The sequence below is a fragment of the Hippichthys cyanospilos genome, chromosome 6 (genome assembly GCF_059441005.1).
Source record: "Hippichthys cyanospilos isolate Australia breed blue-spotted pipefish chromosome 6, RoL_Hcya_1.0, whole genome shotgun sequence".
Classification (NCBI taxonomy): Eukaryota; Metazoa; Chordata; class Actinopteri; order Syngnathiformes; family Syngnathidae; genus Hippichthys; species Hippichthys cyanospilos.
This window is the reverse complement of record NC_142374.1, coordinates 21,862,389-21,876,516: the sequence shown is the minus strand read 5'-3', so window position 1 is coordinate 21,876,516 and position 14,128 is coordinate 21,862,389. Positions and strand designations below refer to the sequence as shown.

At 42.2% G+C, this 14,128-nt stretch overlaps 1 protein-coding gene across 1 annotated transcript in view; it reads right to left on the bottom strand.

Annotated features, from left to right (window-relative positions):
* Window positions 1–220: 220 nt before the first annotated feature.
* Window positions 221–14,128, bottom strand: part of fbln1 (fibulin 1) — a 36,558-nt gene continuing 22,650 nt past the window's right edge. Inside the window, exons 15-17 of the mRNA XM_088417809.1 lie at window positions 13,522–13,667; window positions 11,946–12,086; window positions 221–758 (exon numbers count right to left, since the gene is read on the bottom strand). Of these exons, the coding sequence (XP_088273935.1) occupies window positions 619–758; window positions 11,946–12,086; window positions 13,522–13,667 (427 nt within the window). The 3' untranslated portion in view covers window positions 221–618. The remainder of the gene's footprint in view (window positions 759–11,945; window positions 12,087–13,521; window positions 13,668–14,128) is intronic.

Genomic DNA, 14,128 nt, shown 5'->3' with positions numbered 1-14,128 from the left:
AACCTGAAGGAAAAGGTATAAAAATTTGAGCAGAATTTTATTTATTTATTTTTTTTAATTATCATATTAATCATTATTGTGATTTGGGGGGAAAAAATAGCAACTTAAAAAGTTCAATTTAATGTAATAACAAGAGCGTTACTGCAATTACACTATTCCCGAGGTCCATATGCCCTCCCCATTATGAAAATTACATGACTAATTAATAATACAGGTAACATTGTATGTAAAATAGTGTTTATTCTATAGAAAAAATACAAAACACAAATGCATCAAGAGTGGATGTTGGAAAAACAAAGTGTATAAAGTAACATAAACAACCTTTCAAAGACATGCACTTTCTCTTTTAGTCAAGTTCTCGATGTCCACTCCCGAAGACCCCCGTTTGATTTTGATAACGTCAAATTTCATGTCAGGTGCTCAGTTTTGCCCGATGCGACACACAAGTGCGACTCGGGCTGAGCTTGTCAACAAACCAAAGCGTGGCAGCTGGCGGCGTTTCAACTCAGAAACTGTCCCAAGAAACTAAAAGCTTTGCCCCAAAACCGCCATTAGCGTTGCTATGTGTAGCATTAGCAATGTATTCAGTGCTCACAGAAAACTGTGGGACGATAACACTCAGAACCAGAACTCTGACACGAAGACGTAAACATTGATAATGTTCTGACCCGAGTCACCCTGGACCGTCAGGTTTCGCATGGACAGTTTGAGTATCGTGGTTAAGGGGCCGATCAGAGGCTTCACCAGCCGGACGACACCTAGAACACACAAAAACAAACGTAAAGCTAAAACACAGATAGGAAGTGTTACCATAGCATCAAAATAATCACGATGTAATGCGCAGTTCATGCGTTTCGAGCGCCGACGACAAATGTCAGCTGTGGAAGCTATCTTGATTTATTTTATTATTCACTGGAAAGGAGTTTTGAGCGTGAGTAAGCATGGGCGAAACTGAGGTGGTTTGGACCATTCGCGCTGAAAACGGAGCTTCCAGGCGAGGAGGAAAAGAGGATGAAAAGCAACTTGGGTGGTGTTGGGACTTTTTTGGGATCGATTATTGTACTACTTTCTGAATAAAACGGGGCTTTGGCACCATCTTGTGGCGTCCTCAAAAAGAGCAAGTGGTACCGTCGACGAGGAGAGGCAGGGAAGAAAATTGAATAGCAATTTGGCCGGGATGTGTTACTGTAACTGTAGAACATCATAAAATGTGAGGGGCACGACATGACAGGAGAAACCATCATACTAATTCTTCTGCGTCTTCTCTTCCCTTCTCTCCACTTCCTGATGGGGCACCGTCCCTATGGCCCACCAGGGTAAATGAGTCCCATGTGTGTGTGACGGAGGGGAGCGGTCGCAGTCACGCGATACAGCTGCAAAGGCATTCCTCCGGGGATCCATCTTTAACTGGAAGCAAAGCTAGCGGAACCGCTGTCTCTACCACTCTGTCACTTTTGTTTCGCTCACGAGTCCTTTCGGGGTGGGGTCGGACTGGGGGGGGGGGGGGGTGAAGTTGCGTGGGTGCTAAAAAGATTGCCGTAGATCTTCATGATAAGCGGTGTGAAGAGTGCGGAATGGAGCCCATTTCCTACCAGAGTTGCCCTCGTGTTTTCCTGTTTTGGGATGATGTTGCCACAGTAACAGTAGAGCAGGACTAAGATTTAGTTGTTTCCAAAGTGTCAGCACCATTCATTTAAAAAAAAAAAGAGAGAGAGAGAATTAGCCCCCATAGACATGGAATAAGATATCGAATTTTGATCCAGAAAAGTCTCAACCATATTAGCCGGTCGAGGCATGAAATTTCCTGGTCTGGAAGAGTCGGAGCAGAAATCCCGCAAAAAAAAGAAGAAGGTTACAGTGATTCCTTACTATATCTTGGTTAAAGTTTCACGTTTTCACTGTATGACAGATTTTTCAAAAGTATATACAGCCAACACCTAGGGTCATGACAGTTGTTTTTTGTCGTAAAGCAGGTAAAATACCATAAAGAGAGGACGAAAAAACGTGGCGGATCACGTCGTAAGATTGTGGGTTGGCACCTAAATGTAAGCAAGAACTGCGTGTGGACGTTTATTGGGGAGAGGGAGTGCGGATGCATGAGGTGTGCACGCTTGACGAAAGTAAGAAGTAAATTATGAAAAAGAACAAATAGGCGAGATTGTTGCGCATTTCGAAGCAAAATAGCAAAATAAAATACAGCAGAGTCTTGCTAGCAGTGTCAACTTTGCCTCCGCGTCGTCCTTTTTTATTTTTTATTTTTCCTTTTGCATTACAGGCCCTAGTTTGGTCGACGTGCGACAGCCGCTACCCCGAGGGAACTTCACTGATTCAGTATGGTGACCGGCAATGCTTGGAGGGGAACTTGACTTTGAAAATTTTTAGTGGTCTTGGTACTTGGTATCACTATCTGTGACTACTCCAGAGTTGAATACCTCCACTAGTATTGCTCTGTAAAGAAGGGGTATTGAATATCCCTAATTGGGGAATTAGGGTTCATGTTCAGGTCAGGATTGGAGTTAGGGTTTAGGTTTACTTTCAAACAGTAAAGATGTGATTTTTGATAGACAGAAAAATAGGGCTAATATGCAGTCGCTCAAGGAATTCCCCATAAACGTGTTTATCACCAAAAATAAATGAAAATTGCACTTTGGCTTCTGGTCACGGCGCAAGTGTTTGTTCACCGCGCGGAAACCAACGGAGAGCATCCAAGTAGTATGCAAGTTTCCGGAATGCAAATATAGCAACAAAAAAAACATCCTTTGGACTGTTCTTTAGCCACAACTGGGATATTTTTTGTACTACTTCTGTGCAGCAGTCAAGATGTCAAAGCGATGTAAAGCCTAGCATAATAGGTCCTTAGGGATGGGTTAATAGTGCAGTCGCTACAACATGGACAGACTGGAAGGTCAGGCTGTCCAAACATGACCACTCCAAAGGGGAGGCGGGAGTTTTTTTTGGGGGGGGCGAGGAGACTGGCGTATACTGGTGCGATATTTTCAGCTCAATTGAAAGTGAGTCAGAGTTACAGATCTCTCAAATGGCCCGTGTGTCACTTTTGGACAGCATTGCTCACTAGGGAGTGACGTCACCCAAACGTAGTGGAGTGGGGAATCGCTCGCTTCTTTTCTTGGCGGCTGCGGGCCGCAGCAGCTGAGATGATAAAGCACGCATCGTTATGTTTGACCGCAACTTTTGTACCACTGCAAGTGACCTTTGGAAAAGCAAAGACCCTCAAGTGGAGAGCGAAAAATAGAAATGGTGATGAGGTGAAAACTTGACTTAACAGCATGGTTCAATCCTTATATCATCATCACCTATACTACTTAGATAACTCATTTTTGGAAATTAATACATTTAATGCAAGGAATTGGCCAATTATCAGCATTTCGATTAACATTAGCAGCAGTCTGAAATATGTTTACTATTGTTAGCTTTTATTTTTTTGTTTGAAAACAGAAAAAGGTAGGTGAAATTTAAGCTTTTTTTAATTTTATTTGGAGAGCATTATTTACAGTATTGTCAAAAACTAGAATGATTTTGGTTTTATTTCACTTTGATGACATGCTGCTGACTGAGAGAGAGCCCTAAAACTTTGGGTTAGAATTTTTTAAAAAAATACACTTTCTCAATTTCATTTTGAAAAACGTTATGCAAAGCTTTTTGTTCAAAACATTTGTGCTAAAAGAATTCAGCAAATGTAAGAGCTGAAATCAGAATTAAAAAAAAAAATGCTTTCCCATTTGCTGAAAATGATTATCAGCCTCCTTGACTGCTATTATCTACTGATATGTTCTCTATAAAAAAAAAATCTATTAGTCCATCTCTAACACAATCATATCCAGATAAGAAGAGTTTCAGAGACAGTTCTAGTATTAGTCACAATTTTGTGAGAATAAAAATAATTGTATAAGACGTCATTACTTTAAGAATTGCCATTTTACAAGTGTCATAATTTTACTAAACTGACAAAATATTCAGTGACCAAGCCCTAGGGCTGTCTTAGGCGCATAAATCTACGCAGAGGCAGAGTAGACCTTGTTTTGGTATTTCACAAACCCTTTTAAGTGAGAAATGAATCGCAGATTTTAAGAAAATGTTTTTTTTTTTTTTTTTTTGCTATCGTGGGCATGAATACAACCCATTTATTTCTTACCAATAAATGAAATTGATGAATGGACATTCAACATCCTTTGGAAATTTCAGTTATAATAATAATACCTCTGATATCGTCACAACATCACTAGAATAGAATGACTGAAAATCAAAGAATACATTAACAAATAATATAAATTCAACAAGAAAAACCTTTCTGATAAATCGCCCGTACCGTGAGCGATACGTCCCGTGAATCGTTACGTTTGCAACATCGACTGCAAGTATCTGCTTTGTTATCACTCCATCTATTCGCTGAAATCGGGGACCACCCAAGAGAGACCTTGTCTTGTTAGGAGGCTAGGGCCCAGTGCTAATCTCCATTTAGGCCGACAGGTTATTTCTTAAGAGCTTGGCGCTCTCTGGCGGGCCGGCCGCTTCCTTGTCATGATTTACGGCAAAACGCCATCCACCGGAGGCCCTGTTACCGCGCCTTATCTCCGCGGCTGTCCTCGACTCCTCATCAGAGCAACCGCGAGTCGGCGCCGCAATTTCCAGCCGCTCTCAACTAGTCACGTCTCGCACAGGAGGCTCACATTCCACCGGATGCTGCCAACTACCTGCACAGAGACAATCTGTCCACTTCCCATTTCGTTCACATCGCTGCCCGTTTCACGGGCTGCCAGCGCCGCCGCCGCGCGGCCGACTCGGTTTCGTCTGCGAAGCTTACGAAACCGCGCTTGTACGTTCCCACTCGCATCGCAAAAATGACGGGAATTTTGCCGCGGCTCGATAAAGTTTGCAGTGCCGTTTTTGCCTCGGAGGACAAACGTTGCATTGTGTCTTCCAAGACTTGAAACGTCCCGCATTTAAAAAAAAAAAGACAGCAGTTGAGTAATGATACATACAAGCCCTTCCATTACAAATAATTACTCATGAAGAGGAGCCATTCCAGGGATGACTAACCCCCCATGTTTGGCTTTGCTTTGGTTCACGCATGATGAAGAGCATGGAAATGGACTTGTCCCGTGCAAATGACCCTCCGCGCAACTTTGATTGATGGATAAAATCTTGCTGAAAGAATACTTGGCCAGAACTTGAGAGGGACGCTGATCCCCAAAAATGTATGTAAGACATTTTTTTTTGTAAGACACTAAACCATCATACACGACAGCTGGGTTCTGCAGGACTCCACTTTAGGAGCCAAATCTCAGAGGGGAAGAGGCTCAGTGACCAGATCCCCAAATGACGAGCAAAGACCAAGCGCCTGATTTACTAAGCTCTCAAATAGGGGGCACTAAATTGCGTGTTCACGCTAACAAATTGCACGTGCTGTTGGGGAGCGGGCGGGTGATTTACGATGAAAATTTTTCAGAAAATTTAAGGATGCATAGGCCACTATTTTTTTTTTTAATTTAGCAAGGATATCAAAATCAATTCATCATTTGGATATTGTTTAAACTGTATATCGCAGTCATTTTTTTAGACTGCTACCGAAATAGCTTTCAATACAGTGTTACGAAGAGAAATGTTACTAGTTTGGTTGTAAATAGTTATTTTGCATCTTTGTATGTTTAGAAAATCTTTACAGCGTATAAAACAAACTTAGTGGCACATTTTATAAAGGGATAGTGTGTAAAATTTAGACCGTTTTTCATTACGGCCAGCAGGAGGTGCTGCAGGTGCTGCATTTACCATTGTCCGTAGTTATAACAAACATGGCCGCCTCCGGAGAAGTGCCACCCCTCATGTAATATAAATTAACGATAACTAGACCTATGATTATATTTAAATCATACTGTTGGTCATTAAGAACACATTCATTTGCAAGTTTTTGAAATTTACAATCATCTAGTTTATTTGTTTTGATGAAAAAACGGGCTGAATCTTACACACTGTCCCTTTAAAAATGGATGGAAGGCTGCAAATTGTTCGCGGGCAATTGTTTGGGCACCCCTGGTTTACTAAATCCAAAAATAGAATTCTCTAACTTGTTAGTTGTGTGCACTCAGACCGCCTTAATTCCGAAAAAGAAAAACTAAACAAATGTTTGTTTGTTTTTTCAAACACAGAAACCTTTTTTAGTTCAAAATAACTATAACCTCCACAACTCTTCGTTCTACCAACTCCAATGGCAGAACTCCCCCCCCCCCCCCCCCCCCCCCCCCCCCCCTCTTTGGCCCTCTTTGGACCCATTTTCATTCTTTTCACATCACAACTGACCTCCATTTAGCTAGCGCAAAGCTAATTTTTTCCCTCCAGTTCAATATCCACATTTGAAAACTCCCTTTCGTTTGTTGCTCGCACAACCTTAGCCGGCCAAATATCCCTCTTACCAGGATGTTGTTAGCTATAGCCAGCTAACAGCCCATGACATCCGCCACACAAAAACCGAAACATTTTGGACTATATGCACAAAGTTTCGTTCAGCAAACTGTCAGGTAGGTCAGGCGCATGCAAAAAGAAACACCCTCAAAACACCAGAACAGCCCACCATGGCAGCTTCCTCTATTCCTAAACAGACGAAATGAGGCTTATACAGACATGAAAATAAGGACGTGCCACTTTTTACACTTGAGTTCAACTGCGGCATCAACAAATCTAGATCTTAGATCTTCACAGTTAAGTATTAAATACTGTAGTTCTCAGCGTCAACATGCTGCTTATTATGTGTAGCATGCGAGTGATGCCTAAGTATGTGTTTATACAGAATATCTAAATACCGCTCTGAGGGGGGATCCTTGGTTTTTATTTTTACTCCGCAATTTGGAGCAAGCGGTCCCAATGAGAGGAGGATTAGAGGGAGCTCAGGTGTGTCTGTGTGGTTTACTGCCCTCTCTGTGAGCTTCTAAGGCCCCTCGCAGAGTTATTGTAGGGGCCTCCCGGGGAGGTCAAGGGTGGCTAACCACTTACTGTCAATCATCCCATCATCAACTCTGTGCAAACATGCTCCTTAATCCACTGTTAGTATGAATAATGCCTCACTCCACTGTTTGTCTTTCCAAGTATGACAGGCGAGGGATCTTGGCGATGAGAATGATCTTACGGACCGGAATAGACGAGCGGAGGAACAAGGCAATGGTGGAGAGTTAAGAGTGAAAGCTAACAGGTCAGACCTCTGCCAAGGCCAAACAGTTATCAGAAGTGAAAAGAAAATACTTTTTTTCTTTTTTTGTTATACCGTTGTGTTTTTTTTTTGTTTTTTTTTGCCCATTCATCGTGAATGAAGCAAGGTACAATCACTTTTACAAGACCCCATACTAGATGAGAAAATAACGTGTGTGGTGATGATAAAGAACAGAGCACACCACACAAAGGGATGAAAAGTTTTTCTTATAGTTGCCTTTATATTCCATATATGTCCATCCAGCCATCCATTTTCTAGAGCCGGTTATCCTCACAAGGGTCGCAGGCTTGCTGGTGCCTATCCCAGCTGGCTTCGGGCTGTAGGCGCGGGACATTGCAGGGTACACAGAAACTAACAACCATTCACTCACCCAATCACACCTAAGGGCGATTTCAAAGGCTGACAGTGCGCCTTATAATCCGGTGCGCCTTATAGTGCGGAAAACTTACATTTTCCTTCACAAAAAGATGATTTTATTCAAAAATGAATGAATGGTGAAATAATTACAATGAAACACAATTATCCAGTGGAAGGAAAATGCCTCAATCACATTATGAGGTAAACGAATAAAATGATGGGTGGTGTCTCATATATGTATGGTAAGTTCAGCATGCTTGTCAGACATAAGCACATAATGCTTCAGTCGGGTTCTTGACTAACGCCCTTATTTAGTGCCATATGTAGAAAAAATGCTTTAATTTCAGCAAAAGTGCCTTCATTTGAACAAGATTGTGCATTAGCTGATAGATTGCTTCAGACTCCACGCTCGGATTGAGCGTGGGAGTGTTGCGGTGCATTATGCGCTGCCGTGAGGTGACGGTCCTTTGAAAAATAAAAATAAATCATCGATGCACTGAGGCGCGATAGGTCGCTGTACTACTAAACGGTACTCAATAAATTGAGCAGAAAAAGACCTCGAGTTGCCCTTTGGAAATCCACTTTGCGGTGGATCAGCATTGCGTTCACCTGAGTGCCTTTTGTGTGGTCGACTCCCAGACTGCAGTCGTCACGGGTGTTGGCAAGTGTTTCTCAAAGCTGAAGTTCCTTTTATGTTTATACAGATGTCAGGGTCGTCATCCCAAAGCGACAGCGCCGCGAGAGCCAGTAATGGATGACGGCGAGTTCGGAACGAGCGCCGCTGCCGGGCTGATATCCGACGCGTGCGTGCAGCTGACTGGTTTTAAGCAAGTGAGCGGAACAGAAAAGGCTTTGAGAAGCTCCGTTTTATGTTAGCAATGAATCCTGGGAATTCCTAATTGCCTCCTTTGTCCCTTTTAGAAACAAAGACGGATCCAAAAATAACGGACAAAGTGAGCTTGATTTCATGCACTTGTTCATTAGTGGAGCCTCAATGTCTGCAGCGCTCCACAACCCGGCGAGACACAGGAGATACTGGAAACTAAGCTTCCTTAAGCGACACGTCCATGAGTTTCATACAGCGCTTACGTAAGCCGCACCGTCGGAGAAATCAAAGCAACATCCATTCAATTTCTCGTGATGGGCAACTGGTGTCAACATGCGAGAGCTGCATCCAATAAGCATCCGACCGGGGCCCCGCACAAACAAGCCTTTCATGTGGTCGTCACTTGAAGTAGTCTAATGTTCGGCGAGACACTGAGGCTTCGCCTAGGGGAAACGGAACAATACATCCAACCACATGAAGCTAAGTGCCCGGGATTACTTCACTGTTTTTTTTTTCTACGCTTTCTCTTGTCCGCTGACTAGAAATCTTTTACGTTGTAACAAATGCTAAAGGGATGATCATATCCATAAAAGTAGGTCTTGCAAAAACAAACAAGATGAAATTTAGGTTATCTAAATATTTGGGGGGGAAAAAAATACTTCTTGGGTGTAGCATTGCCCTCAAATAGGGCTGCATGATTTTAGCAGACCAGCATCTCCGTGACCTCTTCACGCTGACCAGTAGTAGACCTGTACCGGTACTTTAGGGAGTCGAGACGCCGGCCAATAGCAGACCGGCATTGTTGTGACGCGTTCCAGTGGAGGCAGTTTGACGCCAACAGATAATAAAAGCAATTACCTAAAAACACCTGAAGAGGGAGGCAAAACACAACCAACCCCACAGGTCATAACAAACACCGGCATTGTTGTGACGCGTTCCAGCGGAGGCAGTTTGACGCCAACAGATAATAAAAGCAATTACCTAATAACACCTCAAGAGGGAGGCAAAACACAACCAACCCCACAGGTCATAACAAACACCGGCATTGTTGTGACGCGTTCCAGCGGAGGCAGTTTGACGCCAACAGAAAATAAAAGCAATTACCTAAAAACACCTCAAGAGGGAGGCAAAACACAACCAACCCCACAGGTCATAACAAACACCGGCATTGTTGTGACGCGTTCCAGCGGAGGCAGTTTGACACCAACAGAAAATAAAAGCAATTACCTAAAAACACCTGAAGAGGGAGCCAAAACACAACCAACCCCACAGGTCATAAAAAAACCGTAAAGCGAGATAAATGCCATAAAGAGGGGACAAAAAAAGTCAGTATTCCACATCGTAGCGTAAAAAAAGCTTCGTAGGGATGCCGTAACCCAGGGGTCCACTGTACCAGAATTAGACCCTAAAACGAAGGTTGTGTCCTATACACAGTTGCGCCCTATATTTGGCGAATTATATTGCTTGTTAGTAGGGTAGTTTATTTGTCACCACGATGGAGAGCATCCACAGCTTGGTGCACTTTCCAAAATGCGACATGTCCACAGTAGCATGCCAAAGACTGTCGAGCTTCGGGGAATAAGGGCGCTTTAAATAACACTGCAGCTTTGACATCTCAAAATTAAATTGTCTGAGATGGAGCTTCCAGTCCCAAAACCATATATCAATGAGCCTTACCCCAAAGGGCCATAAACGCTCACTAATGTTGTTCTTAAGACCGCCTGTAGGGGGAGCCGCGGAACAAAACGTATTCCGACACTGCTCATCCAGGGCTCTGTCTTGAGCCAGTTAGCTCACATCTGTTTCTTCACAAGGGAACAAGACACATACATAGTTGTGTGCAGCCACAATAGAGCGTGAACCAGTCACATTCTCTCAAGACAGATGTGTACGCTGACAGGCCATCCCTCCATCCATCCATCAAGGCAAGGAAGGCCTTCCATTAACCGGGGCCCGCAACTGAGCACACAAGGCAAAACAAACAATGTGCCCGGCCATGTGTCATCCTTGGCCTCACGGCAGCCTCGTACTTAAGAGGCCCCACCTCGCTTCCACAGATAGCGAAATGAAGTGCGTTTCCGCCAACGCGGCATCCTTGAAGTGGGATCGTCGTTTTAACTGCGATGTACAACACGCTATGATTCAGAAGCTGTTTGATCCGCACTATAAGGCGCACCCAAAAGCCTTACATTTTCTCCAAGGCTGACGGCGCGTCTTATAATCCGGTGCGCCTTATAGTGCGGAAAGAACGGTAATCGTTTCGTCAAACTTAAATTTCCTTTAAAAAAAAAAAAAGATGATTTTTGTCCAGAAAATGAAATAACTGTGCTCATGTAATATCAAGACTATGTGCCCAAGACAACCCAGGCTAAACTTAGCTTCTCTATGACATACAAAGCTTGTCTATCAGTGGAGATATATCACTTCAACATGCTCCCTTGATAACAATGACTGGCTAAACGATATGAAGCAAAATTGGCATCTATTTTCATCTTGTTATAAAAATGAAGAAACATTTTTACGTAGATTTGTATTTTGTTCCCCACATTTGTGCGTGAATGCATTTATCAACTATATGACATAACATCAGGGGTGTACGGCCCTCGATTATTTACAGTTTAGCACTTAGCACACATTGCTTCCGTATTTGATGTGACTTTTGGTGAGTTTTCAATTTCAAGATTCAAGAGTTTTATTGTCATTTGTATAGTATTATTATACCACACAATAGAATTCTTATTCTGTTCACATCCCCGAGCAGCTGAGTACATCCCATAATCGAGCAAATAAACAAATAGCAATAAAAATAACAATAAATTGCAATAAAACAGAAAAACAGAAACAATGGTGCTAATAATAGTGCAAAATATCATGCAAAAATCTGTCATGTATTTTATTATGTGGGTGCCACCCAGTGTCCAAAATGAGATACTACAGCACCATTTTATACTGTTTAATTTTCTTTGCACTTCATTGTACTCCTTGAAACAAAGTTGTACAGCCACATATTTTGATTGGAACAGTTTTTTCATTGTGTTTATTTATTACCAAATTTATTCATTTATTATTCATCCTCTTGTGTTCCTTACAGAAAATGTATTTTATAAACAAATGGAAAAAAGTTCAGAAAGAAATCCATGTCATGCAATTTTAAAAAATGTGTTTGTATTGGGATAGATAGGGCACTAATAAGGCCATTATTTGACTTTATTCATCTTTATTTTTTGTGTACACCCCTGCATTATTACATCTCTATTGTAACGTGACCACGTTTAGTTTTGTTTTAAAAAAAAATAGCATTCTTTTATTAGCCTTGTTCATTGGTCACCCATGTGGTGTTACAGATTTAATTATGCTCCGGCGTTTTCGTTGCGTTTTATCTGGTTTCACTCACACGATGAAGTTTGTTTGCCTGGGATAGATTCCACTCAAGAACTGAAAATAGGTGACGAGTAAACCTCGTTCGCGTTTCGCTTTGGCGATCTTCCCGCGAACGCATCCTACCATACGATCCGACGCGAACGCATCAAAAACGCCACTCACCCACATAAAGTCCATTTTCCACACGCTTGATAATGTCAAAGGCCTCGTCCACGTTCCCCTCCAGGATGTTGAACTTGACATCGTAGCTTCCCAAGCGGTAGGAACCATAAGCCGGCACGGTGGTTCTTAGGAAAACGATCTCTGCGGCCAGAAAAGGGGAAAAAAAAACAAAAAACAGCAATCGGGTCTATTACCAAAAGGTCACAGGAAGGCTCGAAAGGCCTCCGGCACATCCCCGCTTGTATTTTATGAGCAATGACAAGTCTCCCTCTCATGTTAACACACTCGTAAACAGACTCCACATGCGGGCCAATTGCTGGCTCACATGGTATGCCAGTGATTGCGCCGGTTACTCGTTTCAAGCCAAGATGGCATGTAACACAACCATGCCTAAGCATTATGGAAAAGCCACTTTGGAGAAAAGTGCTTCAATGATTGGCGGTCAGAGAGAGAAAAAGAAACAAATAAATAATATTAGTCATGACAACAGTGACACACGCTTTGAGTTGGCTTAAAACGTTCAAGTCGCTATGCGGGTACGCCGTGTAATAAGCTAACGAAAACATGTTTTCTTTGTTTCTTATTGGGGATTATAAAAAAACGGCGTGCGCAAATTCGGGGAGAGTCATTTGTTTTCGCTTAGGATTCAGTGGTAATTTAACGCAAATGGTAGCGTCGGGTCATCCCGGCGTCATGAAATCGGAAAAGGGTGCCGACGCACAGACGGGACGAATGCTGCGCTGATATATTGAACTTTAAGAGCTTGTTTATGAACTAGCGATAATTCTTGGTAGGATCAGAACGATTTTGCTCTACAGAAAAATTTCTCGTTAGAATGAGAAACCTTCTCGTCAATGTCCAAGATGTATCATAAACAATCAGGCTTGTATTGTATGTGACCGTGATTTCTTAATGAGTTTTCAACTTCTTCTGTCATGTTTGTAATTACTTGGGTGCCCTCCAGTGTCCAAAATGAGACACTACAGCAGCATTGTGTTTTGTTTAATTTTCTCTGCCCTTCACTGCATTCCTTGAAAATAAGTTGAAGAACCTCTTATTTTGAATAGGGCATTTTCCTTCCACTGTAATTCATCAATTTTTTTTTCATGCAATGATATATACACAAAGTATGTATTTTAAGAGGAAATGGAAAAACTGATAGAAAATTCCCATTTGCATCATGCAGTTTAAAAATTTCTATATTGGAATATAAGGGGGGGCAAGTTATTTGGGTTTATTTATCTTTATTATTTTTATGAAATTTTCAACAATTGATATAATTTACAATCATTAGATATAATTTACACTACTTGTTTTATATCATGATTTTACCAGTCCGACCCACTTGCGAATAGATTTTTCTTCATGTGACCCCTGAGCTAAAATGAATTTGACACCCCTGCCCCAGGAGCTTCATAGGTTTACACATTTTCCTTTACTATTTTATTTCCTTCACCGATCGAGGTACTCATGAGAACTAGCATAAACCCCGCATACTGTGCAGCAGTTAAGTCAATATCAGCTGCCTTCCTCATTTTGTGTCATTTTTTCGAACAAATTTGGGCGCAATACGCACCTTCGGGCCTCGTAAACTCCCTGAAGGTCGGCAGAGAGATGAAGGTATGGGACACTGAGTGCGTCTCATCCAGGATGCAGGCGATGTCGTTGGGCTGGCAGGACTTGACGCATCGTATTGGGTCAGAGCGTTCGATCCGCGATGATCTGGAGGACAAACGCACACAATTTGGAATTAGACCAAAATTCGGCTCTTAAAATCTCTCGAAAGCCCAAACCGCTTGAGAACTCAGTTCAGTAAGCATCCAAAGCACTGGTGACAATCTCAACCCCCACAGGTCCTTTTTTTTTTGTGTCATTTTAATACGGGTTTACTTATTTTAGCTTAGTTTTTAAAGTTACTTCCATTTGTATTTGTGGAAAAATGACATTTTAAATGCAAACGATTCCACAAGTCTCATTGCAGATTCCATGATACAGACGTCTTTCAAATCATCATCAAATATGAAAGAGAAAAAAAGATGTTTAAAATTGGCTGATTAGGAAGGAAAATAACAAAAAGCTCACGCAGGAAGTAGAAACTTCGGCTCACGGAGACTGCCGCTGTCGACGTAGTCGAGTGGGAGATGAATGATGACGCTCACCAAGAATGATCTACATGAACATTT